The 19,871-nt window shown below is 41.6% G+C and overlaps 2 protein-coding genes across 2 annotated transcripts in view; one reads left to right on the top strand and one right to left on the bottom strand.

Annotated features, from left to right (window-relative positions):
- The window catches only part of LOC122814457, a 1,903,843-nt gene that overhangs the window by 771,497 nt on the left and 1,112,475 nt on the right, over positions 1-19,871 (top strand).
- Positions 564-19,871, bottom strand: part of LOC122813945 (nuclear factor 7, brain-like) — an 87,900-nt gene continuing 68,592 nt past the window's right edge. The window contains exon 3 of the mRNA XM_044086491.1: positions 564-876. Coding sequence (XP_043942426.1) covers positions 652-876 — 225 coding nt within the window. The 3' untranslated portion in view covers positions 564-651. The remainder of the gene's footprint in view (positions 877-19,871) is intronic.

Raw genomic sequence — 19,871 nt, 5'->3', positions numbered from 1 at the left:
GTGGAAGTTGATTCCACTTTCAAGAGGCAATGTGGGATTGGTTCCAACAGGAAGACCAGTAATTGACTAACAGGAAAAGGTTTGGAAAATCATGATAGCCGAGTTATGATGTGTGTCAGAGCAACAAACGAAAGCCACAAAACCTAGATTCTGCTGTAGTACAGAATAGTTTTTCAAAATGTACCCCTCCCCAAAATTCAATCAAATCATTGCAACATGAGTATTGTTTTACCATCTTTTGCTAATGAAACAAAATGCTACTTACATGCATCATAAAACACCAAAACTTATTCTGCAGGAAGAGAACCCCCCGCAATCAATCCCCATATGGACTTAATTCTCCAAAATACTCTTATTTAAATAAACTAACTCCACAGTCATGCAACAGGAAACAAAGAGCTAACCTTGAAAGTGCACAACAATGCAGTATAAATGGCAATACCACTGTATCCAAGGAAAGTGCAAAACCTTATATTAAAACAGGATTTCTAAACAAAATTCAAATGCAAAAACACAACCTCACCACATGTATGAGAACTCTTCTAAAAGGGAAAAACTTGGGTTGCCCAACACAAGGTTTTCTTCTACAATGAGAAAATCAAGAATGATCAGTATATGCAAGCAGAATGAAACAGCTGCGCTGTATTTTAATCATGAAATCCTGCAAGAATTTATAATATACTTGCAATTACATATTGTGTAAATGTAAATCTGTTGATAACTTCTTACGCTTTCAAGTTTTGTTTTCATCTGTCTCAGAATTTCTGCTTCTTCATCCTTAAGCTGTTGGATTAGTTTTTGTTCTTTATCATGAAGAAACTGGTGCAGTTTTGCATACTCTTGTGTAATGTACTGTTCCAAGCTATAAGCATCTTCCTGAGAAACAAGAAATACAGAAGAAAACAAAAGTTGAATTGTACATTACAGTACCAATTGTGCTCATGCATTTTTCTTGCAAAGCAGAATGAGAAAAGGCAAGACCACCATCGCAGAAGCAGGGTATCTCAGAGCAGCACTGATCACCTGAGCCAAGAAAGGGTCAGCCCACCAGTAGGCCAATATTCAGGACAACCACCATGGATGATTCCCCTCCTGAGGTACTGAAAAGGGATATCCAGAACAAAGACGACCCTTAATATACAGTAGGAGTCACTGGAATGTTCTGGCTGCACACTTGGGTAGCTGAAGCTGGGAAGGAAAAAACAAAATGAGAAAAGAAAAGCAAGCAGGCTCCTGGCGGTTTGACAGATCTGGCCATATGCCAGTCCAACCCCTGCTATATAGTCTGATTGGCTTCAGATGATTAAAACATCTCCCTGGACATATTTGATAGGTAAGAGGGCATACCCATAGAAGGAAGACATTTCCAGTTTCTAGAGGCAATGTGGGATCAGTCGCAGTAGGAAGGCCAGTAACTGACTAAGAGGAAAAAGAGTTTGGAATCATCATGGTGGCAGAGTTATGATGTAGGTAAGAGCAATACAGGAAAGCCACAAAACCTAGGTATTGTTGTAGTCCAAATACTTTTTCAAAATGTCCCCCTCCCCCAAATTCAATCAAATCATTGTAACATGAGTTATGTTTTGTTAACTTTTGCTAATGAAACAAAATGTTATTTAAATGTATCATAAAACACCTAAAGCCTATTCTGCAGGAAGAGAACCCCCCCCCCCACAACCCCCATATGGAAGGCTTAATTCTTCAGACTACCCTTATTTAAATATACTAACCCCACAGTCATGTAACAGGAAACAAAGTGCTGACCTTGAAAGTGCACAACAGTGTTATATAAATGGAGATACCACAGTGTCTAAGGAAAGTACAAGACCTTATATTAAAACAGGGTTTCTAAACAAACTTCAAATGCAAAAACACAACCTCACCACAAGTATGAGAACTTTTCAAAAAGGGAAGAACTTGGGTTGTGCAACACAAGGTTTACTGTTACAATGAGAAAATCATGAACAATCAGTATATGCAAGCAGAATGAACACCTGTGCTGTGTGAATCCTGCAAGAAGTTGTAATATAGCTGTAACTGCATAGTGTGTAAATCTGGGGATAAACATGTGAAGTAGAATGACTTATGTGGGGTGTGTAATGTTGGGGAACACATCTGGAATGAAAAACTGCTCAGGTTGATTTCTGTAATTAAAGAATATATGTTACTTACAGAATGTCCAATATGGATTTATGGTGTTGGAGAATAGATGTGTCACACAGAGCTGTGCATGTGATGATATGGGATGTGTAGTACATCTCCAGTAAAGAATGATCTGTGAGAGCCAGTGTGGATAGATACAGAATGAGTAACCATTTGAAGTACCGGAACCCGCACCAACAGCCTGTAATGCTGAGGCTGCATGGCTGAAAAATAAGGACTTGGATATATTAAATCCAAGATAGCCTTTCTTAGTACATTCCCTTTTCTCTGAGGTGTTGTGATCTTGGAGCTAGTATAAATATTTTCAGGGGGGCTTGACACATAACACCAGTGTCTCACCACCAAGCCTGTAAGGCATAACATTCAAAAACTAAGTTTTTTGTCATTGGAGACTCAATAGTGAGACACACGGATGTCCCACTCACCAGGGTGGACACAGAGAAAGTCACAGTCAGCTGCCTGTCCAGTGCCAGGAGTCACCAAGTCACACATGCACTCAGATCTCTCAGCAACAAGTACTATTACAACTCCGGCATAGTTCATGTTGGTGTGAATGACCTGAGATGTACCTTACTGCACTATATGAAGAGAGACATGGTCGAGCTCTCTGAGTATGTGTCCCAGGCAGGTATGCTCCTAGTCTTGAGCAGCATACTACCCTCACCTAGAATGATGCCACAGTACAAGCAAAAAAAATTGATTTCAATAACTAGCTTAGTTTTTGGTGTCATCCCATGGGGATCCATTCCTGTCTGCCTGGGAAGCCATGATCAACAAACCTCACTGCTTTGCTAAAGATGGTTTGCACCTGGCACACCTAGGCTTTCAGCTGCTGGCAAAGGCTCTTGCCTCCCTTATAGTGCCTTTTTTAGGCAAGGTCTTGTAAACAACATTACCGATATGAAATTAACCAAGCAGAACAAAATTAGGGTCATGCTGCTAAATGCTAGGAGCTTAAACCAAAAACTGCACTCCCTGGAAGCACTTATAGCACTAGAAGATATAGATATCTGTGCAGTCACAAAAGTCTGGCTTAAGGCCTCAGACAGTACCCCAGCCCTGCAAGGCTACAATGCCTTCCACACCTTCAGACTGCAAAAGGAACATATGAAAACCAAAGGAGGTGGTATTTCAAGGTATATTAAAGATAAATTCACCTCATGTCTACTTAGACTGGACAACTCCATGGAGTTACTCCAGGTCCAGGTTATGGTGGTTAAGATCCCCATTCAAGTCCTAGCCACTTATAGATCCTCCTCCATGGGTCATGACACCTATGAAGCCTACTTAACCAAACTGAAGACAATCCAGATTTTTCCAAACACACTGGTTATGGGGGATTTCAATTATCCCACCATCAACTGGGAAACTTACTCTAGTCCAAACTCACTAGCACAAAATGTCCATGACTTTGTGAATTCAAATGCCCTGGAGCAAACTGTCTGTACCCAGACAAGAGGAAGAAACATTCTAGATCTGGTCCTCACCAACATGTCAAACAGATGCACGGCTGCAACTGTCGGACTCTCATTAGTTAAAACTGACCACAAATCAGTCGCCTTCGAATGTCACTAATAACAGAACTCAAAAAGGGTGAAATCAGACTAAAAAACTTCACCAAGGCAAACTATACCCTCCTAGGTGAAGGTATAAATGCATTCCAAGCCCCAGCCCAAGCTGAAAGTGATAACTATGCTGAAGCTTACACTAAAACCCTGTACAGTCACTTGCATAAGTGTACAAACTCGGCTGTACCAAACAGAATCAAAGCCAGAGCCCCAAGTAAAATCAAGCTGCCATGGTGAACTTCCAGCATCAACAAACTCTACAATAAACTCAAAAAACTGCTGTCCAAGAAAACAAAGGCAAGGACCCTATCAATGAAAAAGCACCTCCTCAGCCTTAACAGGTAAGTAAGACACCATGTCAAATCCTCCAAGGGCTCCTCTGAGAGAAACCTAGCAAGTACTGCCAAGGATAACCATAACACCTTTTACAGCTCTGTACGTAACCTAAAGGGTAGGACCCAAGCATGTGCAGAACTGATGACCAATGATATCAAACACACTGACCCCACAGAGATAGCTAACCTGCTAACAGGTTTGGTGAAAATTTCACTCCATTAACCTCCTAACATACAGCAAACCCTCCCCTACACTTCCCCCCACCTTACATATCTGAAGAGCAGGTCTTCAAAGCCCTGTCCAAGGCAAAGAACACGGCCTCTATGGGACCAGATGACATACCAGGCTGTCTTCTAAACAGGCATAAACTTGAACTAGAACCACCATTTAGTACCCTTTTCAATCACAGCCTAACCACAGGCTTTTGTTCCTGCAGAATGGAGAACAGCTACAGTTATTCCCCCCAAAAGGTGGCCTAGCAACAGACCCAAGGAATTATAGACCCATAAGCCTGACCAGTCTCATCTGTAAGGGTATGGAACATATCAATATGGACCTTACAAATAAAGACATAGGTGACCTCCAAAACCTGGATCCTACTCAATTCGGCTTTGTGAAGGGCAGATCCTGCCTGTTAAATCTGGTGGATTTCTTTGAATGTGTGACCAAGGGAATTGAGGAGAGCAAATAAGTGCACCTAGCATACCTCAACTTGGCAAAGGCTTTCAACACAATACCACATCCAGGCATTACCAATAAACTTAGCAAACTATGTAAACTCCTGCGTTGTAAGATGGGTTGCTAACTGGCTAACAAACAGGACACACTATCAAAGTGAGTGACTCTACATCAACCAGCAAACCTGTTACCAGTGGAGTGCCACAGGGGTTATGCTAGGCCCCCTACTGTTCAGTACATACTTCTCAGAAGTTCAAATCAAAACTAAAGGGTTGTGACTGACCAAGTATGCAGACAAAGCAATCTAGGTGCAATCATTGAATCCCCAAATATCAGTATACTCCAGGATGGTCACACACAGACCTGCAACTGGTGTATTAGTGACAGTCTCAAACTGAATGCAAAGAAATGCATTAACATTCCCTTTGGCACAAACATTGTCCCTTCACACTATCAAGTCAATAACAATACCCTAAATACCCATAACGTAGTAAAGGGACCTAGGATCACAGGTTGAACCTGGCCTTAATTTTGACCACTACGTGTCTACTGTCATAAGGAAAGCTTTCCACATAGTTCACTTGATTAATAAAGGCATCACCTCAAGAGCAAAAGAAGTTATAACCCCCCTGTACTCATTATCTGGCCCATAACAGAGTATAATGCCATTCGGTATGTACCGTACTAAGCACCTACAGCAATTAGAGAGACTTCAGAAGTTTCTAACAAAGAAGATCAAGGACCTCCAGCATGTGCCTTACACAGTACGACTAAGATCACTGTCAGTATACTCCATATTGTATGGACTTCTTAAGGGAGACTTATGCCTGGCCCACTGAGCAACCCGTGACCCAAACCTAATGAACTTACTGCATATCTGTAAATCAAATGGGTCTAGGGCTACCCATTCCAGGGACTTAAATATAGCCTGTGACCTAAATAAGACTTGTTGGAGGGACAGATTTATCTCCCAGCAACTGGCATGTCTTTGGAACAGGCTACCAATTCATGTGAAACAGAGCACCTACATGACACTGTTCAAGAGGAACCTGGATGAGTGGATGGGGCACCATAAATTCTTACCGGTGATAGCAACCACAACACTTCTGGACATGGGCAGTCATCACTAAATGCAATCTTGGGTACTGACTAGTACCTCTATGGTATTACACTGTATTGAAACGGGTAGGGTTAAAATGACCTCTGGGTCAATAGCCTAGTAATCTCCTATGATTCTATACGTTTAAAGGAGAAGAGCGACACTTGAGATTTGCTGTTTTCTGCAATTTCGTTTTTTTCCCCCAACATGTCAACCTTTGGTGTTCCGAGGACTGACATTTCAATAAGGTGCTTACAAGGGGCTTTTAAGAGTGTATGAGGTTGGAGAGCAGATCTCTTGCAGGTTGGGTAAGAGATCACAGATGAATGATGGATCACTGACATCTACAGTACTGAAATGAAGACATGTGGTATAGAATGACTCAAATGGGCCTAGTGTTTTGCAAAACAGATCCAAGGTCCATAATGGTACAGGTCATCCTAGAAGGCCAGGGTGTTTTATTGGGAGAATATTGATAATGCAGAATAGCTTTGTGGGTCAGTGGACAGCACAACAGCTTACATAAACCTCTGAGACTGCAGTATTCACCCATGGTGTAGGAAGGTTCATGTCGGTTGGTGCATTTGAGGAAACATCTATGATACACAGATGTTCATGCACCTTTGTGAGGTGTGGGTTCATCTATCCAAGATGAAAAATGGTTCTTGAGGGACTACAGTACAATGCAACACATGGATGATGTAAAACAATTTGTGCAAATCAAAGTGACTGAAGAACAGATTTAAGGAGGGAATAAAGTAGAACTATAACTTCTCTGAACTATGAAGAGATACCATGAAGAGATATGTTGTGCAAGGTAGAAGGAAGTTCTAGTCATGTCAGAGATGCAATGTTTAAAGCAAAGGTTATTATCAACATAGGTACCCAAACCCTTGAGGAATAGATCCAATTTAAGTGGAGGGTCTTATCTATGCATGTGGTGGTGATGGTTGATTTACATATTGAGATCTTCTCAAGGATAACACATTAAGCCTTTGTTTGGAACAGCCCTTGCAGGAGAATGTAAGTATCAGAATAGGAATAGCCCCCAGTATGCCATCACCAGCTAAACTGGTTAGGCTCTGTAACTTAATATCAGCTGTCATGTTAAAGAAGTGACACACCTGTAGGATACTATTGGAGACATTGCTACTACACTAGCCTTAATAACATGGGTGCTATCAGACAATCAATTAGCTTTCCAGAAAATGCATACATTAGTCGTAAGTTACGTTTGGCAAGTTTGTTAATAATTTCAGCATGTGGGATAGTGCTGAAGGCTTCAGCAAGTTCCAGGTAGTTGCTTGAACTGTATGCTCTTTAATCACTGGTGTTGGTAACCTTTCTGAAGAACTCAACTAGGCTGAGCAGACATGATCAGCCGTTTACAAAAACAAACTGGTGTGTGTCCAAGAATATAAGGTCACCAATACAGCTGCTTAATACTTCATCCATAATACATTCCAAAGCCTTACAAATAAAACTAGCAAGTCTACCAAGCTTGTAACTCCAACAGTCAGTAGAAGGACCAACCTTCTGCAACGGCACCATAAGAACTGCTGTCTACACCTCGTAGATCTAAACAAGTGGACAGTCTGAGGTAGAAGAGTAGACCTGGGGGGGGGTGCTAGATAGAATAAGGGATGCCAGGACCCACAGAACTGGTATTTTTAAGTTTAGAAAGTGTTGAACAGACTTTGTCAAGATTGACATTTGAGAGTGGAGGTGTTATTGAATGGAAAAGGGAAGACAGGGTGTGGTGAACTTGGAAAATAATTTGTTTCCAAGAATATTAGAAATATCATTAGGCTCACAAAAGACGATATCATTAGAAGGATGCTTAGTACAGAACTGTTGTTACTGCTAAGCTTCATGCAATAGCTGAAGAAGGCCTTATTTTATATTACAGTTTGATAACTGGTTATGCGAGCTGGTCTACACCATGTTGTTTGAGCTGTTTGCAATCCTAACTTCATAACCAGCCCTGCATTTTGCAGTGCTAAGCTCGAGGGACTTATCAGTTTTAAATATTTTTCATAACGATGAAGTGGAGACCCTTTATATAAGGCCAGGAAATTGTTCTGTTTATTAATGAGCCTATTAATGTGGAAGTTCCATCACATGGGCTTTAAACTTGCCATTACGCTTGCATCACATGACCATGGGTGCCTTAAAACATCTAAGTGGGAGAAAAATTCAGAGACATAGGCAGCAGCCCCAGGTTAGAGGTCTGTTGGGCTGCTCGACCATTTGTGATTCTTAGCAAGATTGGTAAACAGTAAGTAATTTGTTTTTGAGTAAACACTGAAAGTTTAGGAGTTATTAGGGGGACATGAAGCAGGCTTTCAGGGCCAAGGTCACTGTGAGATGTCAGACTTGACTAAGGATGTGATACCAAGTGGTACAACAGTGGGATATACGAGTTAGACAATCTAGAAGATGGACACCTTTAACTGGTAGGTGGATAACTGGGTCAAGTGTATTGGTATATGCAAAGTCCAGAAATTTTGGGCATACTTGTTATTGGTAGAATGTTTGCCACTTTATATGTGAATAGTTTATTAAGTCACCCATAAGGAAGTATTTGGTATGATATTTAACTTTTCATGTTATTTACAATACTCTACATGCTTTGATGGGGCTACTGATAACATTCAAACTATTATGGAAAAAGTACAGTTTTGTACCTACCATAAATGTAGATGTTCGAGGATCCACATTGCTGCAGTCCTAACTATTGGGTAGTCCGCTGTCCAGTCGGCCCGAATACCAAAGTATATGGCTGACGTCGGTCAGGGCGCATTAGACTGACGTCAGTACATCAGGGTACTAATGCGCATGACCGACGTCATATCCTCAGTCTTTTCTTGCCCCAGATGTCAGAAGACCCTAAAAAGACAAGGCCCAATATACCTGCACCAAAAATATGTACAATATATACAAAAATATCAGCATATAACCTCACCTACACAATCACCCCTAAACACAGAGGGGAACCAGGGAGGGTAAATTGGACTGCAGCAATGTGGATCCTCGAACATCTACATTTATGGTAGGTACAAAACTGTACTATGTTCTTCATTCCACATTGCTGCAGTCCTAACTATTGGGTAGAATCCCAAAGCAGAGGAAAGGGAGGCTGGCAAATCATAAAGAAGCAGGAGCTGACAACATGCCTTGCAAAATAGCTGTGGCAAAACCAGCCCTAGACTTAGAGTAGAGAGGAAGGTGATAATGCTTAGAGAAAGTATGCACTGAACTCCAAGTAGCTGCCTCCAAAATATCCTTAGTTGCCACCCCCCTTAGAAATGCTGTTGAAGTGGCAGTAGCCCTAGTGGAATGAGGCCTAATCCCAGCTGGAATCTCTTTGCCATGATGGGAATAACAAAATGCAATGCAAAACCCAATCCACCTAGAAATAGTTTGTTTTGACACAGGCTTGCCCTGAACTCAAAGCAAAAGAAACAAACAACTGCTGAGACTGCCTAAAATCCTTAGTCCTGCTCAAATAATAACGCATTGCCTGTGCACATCTATAGTGTGCAAAATCTTCTCCCCTTTATTTTGGGGGTCTGCATAAAAAGTAGGCAAATGAATAGTTTGGTTTAAAGCCACACTAGAAACTACCTTAGGCATAAAGGAAGGATTAGTACGTAATGATACCCTATCCTTATGGAAAATCAAAGGGCTCTACTGCCATAAGGGCCTGCAACTCAGACACCCTTCTTGCAGATGTAATAGCTAACAGAAAAGCAGTCTTCCATGACAAGTATTTCAATTCAGCAGTAGCCTTGAGGCTCAAAAGGTTGTAGAGTAAGTTTTTCCAACACAAAATTGAGATCCCAAGCAGGAGTAGGAGCTCTACGTGGGGTCTTATATTCTTTGCCCCTCTAAGAAACTGCTTGAACAAAGGATGCAAAACAATGGTGGGTCACAATCATAGTGAGCTGAAATTGCTGCAGCATGAATCTTAATGGAAGAGAAGGACAAACCTTTGTCCAATAACTCAGTAAGATATTGAAGAGCCACACTCAAATTAGGCTCAGAAATCTCCAAATTCTTTGCTGTACTCCAAAATAAAAATCTCTTCCATTTTTCTCGTACACTTTCCTTGTACTAGGTCTTCTAGCTTCCATAATCACATTTAAAACTTGTTGAGGAAGTTGAGACCTGCTGTGTTTCAACACAGAATATGCCAGGCTGTCAGATGAAGAGAGTGAAGCTTGACATTGAGCAGATGACCGTCCTTCTGAGATAACAGATGTGGAATCAAAGGTAAAGGCCATGGAGGCTTCCGTACCAGACTCCTTAGTAGTGGGTACCAGTGTTGCCGAGGCCAATCTGGAGCTATTAAAATCATCCTTGGCTTGTCTTGTCTGACCTTTAAGAGCACCTTTGGAAGAAGAGGCAGAGGTGGAAAGGCATACACATGAAGATTTTTCCAACTGAAAGAAAGAGCATCCACTTTCCAAGCTGCGTGATGAAACCCCTTTGTGCAAAACTTTGGCAGCTGGTGGTTTAGTGGAGAAGCGAACAGATCTATGTCTGGAGTTCCCCATGACACTGTCAATTTCTGAAATACATGAAGATCCAGTTTCCACTCGTGGGGATCCATGATTTGTCTGCTTAACACATCTGCTAAGGAGTTCTGTGCTCGGCAGAAACCTTGCCTGAAGAGTTAGTTGCAAGCTGAGTGCAGTCTCCCATAAAATCATTGCTTGCCTGCATAGAGGATAAGAATGTGTTCCCCTTGTTTGTTGATGTACCACATGACAGTTGTGTTGTCTGTTAGAATCAACACCTGCCCTGGAAGAAGTAACTCCTTGAAAGCCATTAATGCAAACTGGACTGCTAACATCTCCTTCATGTTGATATGTAGATGCTGTAGTCTGGCAGGCCACTTGTCTTGTATCCACTTTCCATTTAGATGAGCTCCCAAGCAATGTCCGAGGCATCTGTCGTTAAAATCTGACTCGCCTCTGGCCGGGTCACAGAGAGTCCCTTGTTTAGGTGACATTCCTGAGCCCACCACAAAAATTCTTTTTGAAGGCAAGGTATTATTTGAATGACAGTGTCCAAATCCTGGCAGTGCTGTGTCCATACATTTTGAGATACCATTGCAGCTTCCTCATATGCAGTTTGGCATTGGGAAGCACCAGAATACAAGATGCCATGAACCCTAATGCTTGAAGGACTGTCCTTGCAGTCAGCACGGACTGATGAGATAGTTGATGGAAGTAAAGGGATAGACTCTTTTGTTTGTCTGGGGTTAAAAGGCCATCTGGGCTCCTGTATTCAGTCTCACACCCAGAAAGCACCTGTCTTGAGAGGGTACTAGACTGGACTTTATTTCGTTCACAGAATACCCTAGGCATCTTAGCACTGCTATAACATATTCCAGATGCTGTAGAAGGTCTTCCTTTTCTTGAGCCAGAATCAGGCAGTCGTCCAAGTAAGGATAGATTTGAATTCCTTTTAGCCTGAAGTAAGCTATCACTGGAGCCAGAACCTTTGTGAATACTCTGGGCAGTAGATAAGCCAAAGGGCAATGCAGAGAACTGATAATGAGAATTTCCAGCTCGAAACGCAGATACTTCCTGCAACTTAGTCTTATAGGCACATGAAGGTAAGCTTCCTTGAGATCTAAAGTTACCATCCAGTGATCCTTGCCCAGCAGAGGTAAAAGCTGTTGTAACGTCAACATCTTGAACTTGGGAATGTCCAGATAAGTGTTGAGGATAGATAAATCCAAAATTGGTCTCCACGTGTTCCCCTTCTTTGGTACTAGGAACAGGCGAGAATAAAATCCTAGGCCCCTTTCTGATACGGGACTGGCTGAATGGCCCCTATTTGGAGTAACAGAGAAATTTGCTTGTGAGCCTCTTTTCTTTGTGGAGGAGGAACGTCTGGCATGCCTTTGAAAGGGGCAATGTATGGAAATAAAACCTGTAACCGTGGTGAATGATATCCAAAACCCATCTGTCTTGAGTAATTAAATCCCAATTTTCTTTGAAAAGAGACAGTCTTCCTCCCAAAGGAGCTGCCAGACGAGAATCTACTGGCAGCTGAAAAGGCAGGTCATTGGGTCTGTTTACGAAAGGACTGACCCTGCCCTCACCAGAAGTCTGAGCAGGTGAACTCCTGTTCTAGGCCTAAAAGAACCTTGAGCTCTGCCCCTACCACGTCTAGACCTACCCCTAGACTGGGAATCATAAGCAGGATATGTCCATCCCTTAGTAGGCCAATTTCTACTAAACTTGGTGGCTGCACCTGCAAAAATCTTTAACAGTTTGCATAGACTTAGCTTTATCCTCCATTTTCTTTAAAACTGCTTCCACAGGCGAACCAAACAACACATCAGACTGTAAAGGAGCATCCAAAATCCTTGTCTTAACATGCTCAGCTAAATTCTGATCCCTCAACCAGGCATGCCTGCGAAGAACAGAACTAGTGGCAGCCACCCTCGAGGAGGCCTGTACAGCATCAAAACCACATTGCAAAGAATGCTTACCCACTTGTTCAGACACATGAACTAAATCCAGCAACTCTTTACACTCAATACCTTCCGCCAAAGCATCCACCTTAGATTTCAATTGTGCAAGGAGATAATTTTGATATTTTAGCATGTGAAACTGACAATTCAACGCCCTCATGGCTAAAGTGGAAGAAGTATACACTTTCTTTCCCCATCTATCCAAAGCCCTTGCCTCTTTATCAGTGGGAACAGGGTTTTAACCACAGAGGCCTTAACACCTTTAGGTCCCTGAGAAACAGTTTCGGGTCTGCCCTAGGACTCTTAAAAGATACTTATGAGCTTCAGGCACCCTATAGTACCTATCAGGTTTAACAGGAGCAGGAGGCAAAGAATCAGGATTCAGGGAAGCCTCTGCAAAAACATCTTCCACCACATTCAACACAGGCGGTATAGCTAAGGGCCTATGCTGGGGTAAAAACAAGAATTCCCTAAGCCTTTTCCTGGAATCAGAGTAATCCTGGCCTTCCCATTTAAAGTGCTCCCTCATGGAATGCAGAGTCTCTGAAAATGAGAAATCCTCAGGAGGAGAAGCTGTAGGAGTGGAATCATCCACATCAGAATCAGAATAAGGAGGATACTCCTGCAAATCTTCCGCAGAAGACTCAGAAGCCTCTGAACACAGTTCAAAACTATCAAACTCAGGTTCCACCCTAGGCCTCTTATCAGGAGGGGGCATAGAACCTCTAATCATAGTAATCAAATCTTCTGCCATTTTAAGCATATGTTTCTTAGGCACAGAACCTGAAGTGCTAGGAGAAGCCCCCACTGAAGCTAAACTTGGCCTACCTCTCAAAGAAGTTTTGGAAACAGAAGGAGAGGCTCTAACTACCTTGGGAAGAGAGGGAAGAACAGTCACCTGAGAAGCCCCCTCAGCCTGGCCTACCTCCTGAGAAGGCACATCCTGTAACAGTAAAGTCTCTGCCTGAGACTCCAAAGAAACTCCTGGCAAAACCTCTGGCTCCACTGAGCCTTCTAAAGAACCGACGTCCGGTTCATCAACCCTAGGCTTCGCTGTTTTGTCCTTGCGCTTTTTGGGGAAGCGGCCGGAGCATCCGGCGGCATTTTATAATTGCAACGCTTCCCAAACACTAACCTGGCACAGTCTAACCTTCTCTTAATAGTGCGTTTGTTAAACCTAGCACAAGAGCGGCATCCAACAACGTCGTGCTCAGGCCCTAAACAAGGTATACACAAGGTATGGTAATCCCTATGAGGTATCTGTTTCCCACAAGAAATACAGTTATTCACTTTTTCTGACATCCGGTTAAATACTGAGGCAAGAAAAAACCAAAATGTTCCCCAACGGGGTACTTAGCCAACTTTGATTCGGTCTGAAACTCCGACTTCAGAAAATTTCAGAACGCCAACCTGCACTCGCAAAACTGCTTCTGCATCGGACCATGCGGCAAAAAAGACTGAGGATATGACGTCGGTCATGCGCATTAGTACCCTGACGTACTGACGTCAGTCTAATGCGCCCTGACCGACGTCAGCCATATACTTTGGTATTCGGGCCGACTGGACAGCGGACTACCCAATAGTTAGGACTGCAGCAATGTGGAATGAAGAACATCACAATTTTACTGAGTGTGAGGGAGACTCCAAGCAGTTCTAGATTTACAGCACATATAGAACTTGGCAAGACACAGTAAGGTTACACATAAATACCAGTACTTCCCTGCAGTTGTCAGTGGATCTAACTGCACAACATACATTGTATCCTAGGGAAAAAAAGGAGTGTTATCGCTACAGTGGGACAAGGTTTCTGTAATTACATTCCACTATAATTACACAAATGTTGATGTCTGATGTTCAAACATTTTTTTTTTCCCATACGCCATTCAGTAGTGTCACTTTCCTATTAACCAGATTGTATCATCATCAGGATGTCCATCAGCTGAACTTTACCTAAAAAAGTCACACAGGAGGAACAAGATCTCCAACTAACTCTACAGTCACTGCAGGAAGGGGACATTTTGACTATTGCAGCAATCACTATTGTCACACCTGATAAGTAACCCAGCTCAGAACATTACCACCTGAAATGTGTTCATTGCCCACTCCTGTTTGTTTATTTTTCATCTGGCACAGTAGATAGTGTTGCCAACTCTCAGCAAGAGGCCCTCTGGTTTGATTATTAGTTGGGGTGCCTTCTGTGCAGAGTCTGCCCCAGTTTCCTCCCACATTCCAAAGACATGCAGTAGGTGGATTGGACACTCTAAACTGGCCATAGATGTGAGCATGCATGCAAATGTGTGGTATGAAAGAACAGCAGGTTAGCCACCCAGCGGTCTGAACCTTGCCTCTAGATGATTGTCACTGTTGAATTGTCACTCTGACCCCATGTGAAACAATGGTAAAAATGGGTTGTGGATTAATGGATGGACTGACAACATAAACACAGGTCTGCCACTTTAAAAGACGGTAATGGCCTGTACTGAATTTTGTCCACAAATATCAAATTTTAGGATTTTTTTAAATATCTGCATAACAAACATCACTACTACTAATGTATGTATACAGAAACGTACAAGTATTAATTTAAATTCAAATTCAGAGACCAAGTCAGATTAGGTCTGTTTACAGTTTTAGCTAATTTACCCACTATACAACCAGTGACCACTAAGATTCTATCCCAAACTGACCCACCTTTACCTTCCAACCTCTGGAGTACCAGGAGAGTAAGAGAAGAAGCCAGGGGTCAAAGATCATGGCTGACATCACACATGACTGAAAAAGAGATCTGATAAGGTGCAAAATGTCTGCAAAAGACAAGGCCAAACTAATCAATACCAAAAGCAGCACCAAAGATATTTGAAGAAAAATACAGGCAAAGACACTCCAAAATAGAACATTTCACAATACAAAAAATAAGAAAACAAATAGGGACTGTAGTAGGCAAGATTAGCAAGGCAGAAGCTACACAAATAGAAACTGAAGTCATGGAATATCTATGAAGCAAAGGATTTAGTGTAGAAAGTCTAACACAGGTCATGTAACAGCATGATGGAAGAATGATTCCCCAGATTAAGGAGAATCAGGTAGAGTAAGAAACGTGTGAAGAAGAATGGACAAGGGAAAGAAAGACAGATCTGGTATGGTGCAATATTTATACAAAGGAGAAAGGAAAACTAATCATTATAAAAGAGCAGCACCGAATATATATGAAGATAAATTCAGGCCAGGACATCCAAATTTCACAATAAAAAAAAAATAAGAAAACAAATGGGGGATAGAAAACAGGATTAGTAAGGAAGAAATTAAACAAAATTGAAGTTATGGATTATCTGCAAAGTGAAGGATTTAGTGTTGGAAATCCAGTACAAGTAATTTCATGGTATGATGAAACTATGGGTCTCCAGATTAAAGGGACACAGGTGCAGTGGAAGACTTGCCACATGGCGATGCTCTGGAGTCTTCTATAGGAGATCAGTGCAAAGGTTCAGTTGAAGCTGCACAGCAAAAGGAGGAGCAGAAACTCTGACGTAAGGAATGCTGCGGAGTGATGGGCCAGTGAGTCCCCATATGATGGACTAAAAGGTGAATCCGGATGCATCTGAAAGGGATAGGTCACATGAAGATTTGTTTTTATTTATTTATTTAACATTTGTTTACTGGGAAAATCTGACAGGAATGAAGCCAAATTTCAGAGGAGACCCAGAGAGAAATGTTCCAGATGCATGTCCTTGTACTGTGGGAAGAAACTGGAGCATCCAGTGAAAACCCACATGGATGCAGAGAGGACATGCAGACTCTGCACAGAAGGCACACCAGCCGAGAATCTGCTCTGGAACTTTCTGTAGAACACACGCAGGAAGTGAAAAGCAAAGAAGCTACTCTCAGTCTAGAAAAAATGGTCTAAGAGAAGAGTTGCTTGATTTTATAGAGATGGATAGATGATATATTAATCCCAATGAAAGAAATCGATTACAGAAAGTCAATAAGACCCAAAATATTAGAAGTCTGCTAAAACAGATGTACCCATTAATTACGACTACCAAGAGAAGCTCTCATGATATAACAGAAATAAATGCGATATATATAACTGTACAGCTAAATTAATAACAGATAAACTCTTACCACAATAACAAAGAGCAATAAGGGAAACAAAGGGAAGAAATACAATGCCACCACGGAAACACTAAAGAGAAATTATAAAGAGATTAAGACGAGATGTCTCTCTATTAGAAGAATATTGAAAAAGGAGCAAATCATCAAAATAACTAGAAAGACAGACTTGGCAAAAAACGCAGAGTATCAAAACAGACCAGGATCTGTCACACACTATGGCAAATAAAGTTAAAATATCAGCACAGACAAGATATCGAAGCAAATATAAAGGAAAAGTTAAAAAAAAATAAGGAATTCATTGATGACTCCAAAAAAAGTTTTATGCAGAACTGAGACACAAAGCCAAAGGAATAGAAACACTCTCAAAAAAGGAAGAAATAGACATATTTTGGAGAAATATTCAAAATGAAAAGAAACAGTAAGGACGTCTAATGTAGAGGCTATGTAATGGATTTAGTACAGGCCACAGAAATTGAAACAAAATTAAGAAAAGCTTCTAATTGCAAAATACCAGGTCCAGATGGAGTACCTAACTTTTGGCTAAAAATATTAACAGATTTAGCGCAGAGTAAGAATTTTTTATATGTTTACCCCAAAAGGGTACCAACCTGGTTAACAGGAAAAATTGGATTCATTATGAAACATTGAAATTTCAATACATTGAGCCTCTGATCATGGAAGACTAGAGGACTGAAGTACTGAAATATTGAACCAAAAAAAAAACAAACTAAAATGTGAAAATTTCACATGTTTGCAGGGGGTCAAGCCCCCCTGCACTCCCCACACCCCCTGCTACTTAAATATACCAACTGTTAGATCTCACTACACTGAACAGAACGGTAAAGTTCTCAATCTGCACTGTACAGTGATCTCCATTCACAAGGTTCAATAGTTCAGTACTTTGATCCTCTGGTCTTCCACGATCAGAGGTTAGATGTATGGAAATTTCAATAGTTTATAGTGAAACTGAAAAATTATACTCTTCCTTATGAGTGAACCTGCAAGCTAGCCTATAAAAATTTAAGCCAGTAACTTAACGTCCAATGATATATATGAACTATACACTAGAATTGGTGCAAAATGTTTTTAGTCATTTAGAAAAAAAAAATCAGTTATGACAATAGAACAAAAGAAAGTTGCATGGAACATGCTGAATCTAGACGGTTTGTTATCACTTGAGCACTGAAACAGCCTTCTTAGATTAACAGGGCCTCCCTGCACTCTTATTTCAGAAGTGTGTAGCTCAGGACCCTTCTGAGTTGGAGCTTACTGGAAAAAGGCTCAGTTTTGGGTTTTTCTATCAGGTAGTCTGTGTTAAAAATGTTTAACTCTTCTTGTATGTAAGCCTTGTGTTTGCGTATAGCTGTGCACTACACAACAGGGATTAGTAGTGCCTTGCATAGATGTAAATACCTTGAAACACTTTTTTCCTAGTCTGCAGTCAGTAAAACCATACCAGGCTTCCCTGCTGCTCTTAGACAACTCAGCCACTCACTTCTGTACTGCAGATAGTTCAGATGAGCACAGAGTAGTGTTGCCAACTTTTCAACCCTGATCTTCTATAGAATGAGTCATTTTTTTTACCCCAGAGCAATAGCTGAATTGATTTCCCCTCTCATAAACCAGTACTTAAAAAATTACCTGCTACTATGGACAGTCAGTTTCCCAACATTTCTCCAGCTAACCTGATTGACACAGGCATCCTGAAGCAATGTAACAATTGCCTCATGTATACAGACATCCACATGCTCCTAAAGCAAACTAATACAGTATGCGAGAGATGCAACTACACCATGAAACTTGAATTAGTCTTCTCACATAGCAATAAACAAGTCATCAAACATGTTGTCAGTCCACACACTTCTCCTCTTACACAAGATAAAGTCAAGACACAAATGCACATTTGCGGAGGTACTCTCCAAGAGACTACCAAAAGACAAGAGACCACCCAAGCACAACCAACTCGCACCATATTGGCACACGAACAGAATGCACCATTACACAACACATAAAAGTGTCTCAGCAATTAAGCCCCTAAGGCAAAACACCCTCAAAACCAAATTCCCTGGTAATAGGTAATTCAGTAGGGAGACACATAGAAGTCTCCCTCACCAGGTTGGACAAGAAGGTCACAGTCAGCTGCCTGTCAGGTACCAGGATCCATCAATTCATGTATGCAATCAAATTGCTCAGCAACAACTACCGTTACAACTCTGTCAAAGTACATGTTGGAGTTAATGACTTCGGAAGTACCTCTTTGATTGAGAGAGACACGACCGAACTCTCAGATTATGCATCCCAAGAAGGTATGTCCATAGCCCTAAGCAGCATTCTACCTTCACCTAGGATGATGCCACAATGCAGACAAAAAAATTATTGATTTCAACAGTTGGCTTAGCTTCTGGTGTCATTCCAGGGAGATCCAGTACCTGTTAGCCTCAAATGACACTGTCAACAGACCACGATGCTTTGCCAGAGATGGCGGTCACCTGTCTCCTCAAGGCTTTTGAACACTAGCAAAGATGCTTGCCACCCCCACAGTGCCTTTTTAGGCTATGTAAAAACAACATAACTTCCAATGTAAAAAGATCCACTAGAGACAAAGACAAACTCAACATCTTGCTGCTTAATGCTAGGAGTCTAAACAGTAAACTGCACTCCCTGGAAGCATTCCTCACCTTGGAAGATGCTGACATCTGTGCAGTCATGGAGACTTGGTTCAAGGCCACAGAGAGCACCCCAGTCGTACTTGGCTACAATACCTTTCACACATTCAGACCCCAAAACAAGCATGAAAGAACCAAAGGTGGAGGTGTAAAATTCATTAAATCCAAATACACCTCATGACTGGTAAAACAGTACAATTCTTTTGAGCTTCTCCAGGTCCAAATAACTATAGGTAAAATACCCCACCACATCACAGTTAGCTACAGGACCCCCACCATGAACCAGGGGAATTACACCGCCTATCTGCACTTGCTAGAGTCACTCAATATATTGCCAAACAGCTTGGTTATGGGAGACTTCAACTACCCGTCCATCAATTAGGTGACTTATATGAGTATAAACATGACTGCTCTGAGCTTGCTGGACTTTGTTACTTCAAACGCCCTGGAACCATTAGTCTGCAGTCCCACAAGGGGCTCAAATATCATAACTTAGTACTCACCTATATGGGGGGCCATTGCACTACCCCCTGTGTGTTGCCCTCCCTGGTTAATTCAGACCTTAGACCTGGTAGCTAGAGGTAGTGAATTCCAATGTATAGAGACAGAGTGTGTCTAGGTTTTCTTGTGGGTTTTGAGATAGCTAAGCGATTTTTGTCTTCTGATAGTAGGGACTGATTTGGTTTGTCATAAGACTGTATCGTAAGGTGTGACTAGATGGGCTAGTGTAGGGCAGGCAGTAGGCTTGAAAATCA

Source organism: Protopterus annectens, chromosome 10.part0, assembly GCF_019279795.1.
Source record: "Protopterus annectens isolate FY-2018-M chromosome 10.part0, PAN1.0, whole genome shotgun sequence".
Taxonomy (NCBI): Eukaryota; Metazoa; Chordata; order Ceratodontiformes; family Protopteridae; genus Protopterus; species Protopterus annectens.
The sequence above is the reverse complement of the archived record's forward strand: the minus strand, read 5'-3'. Positions and strand labels throughout refer to the sequence as shown.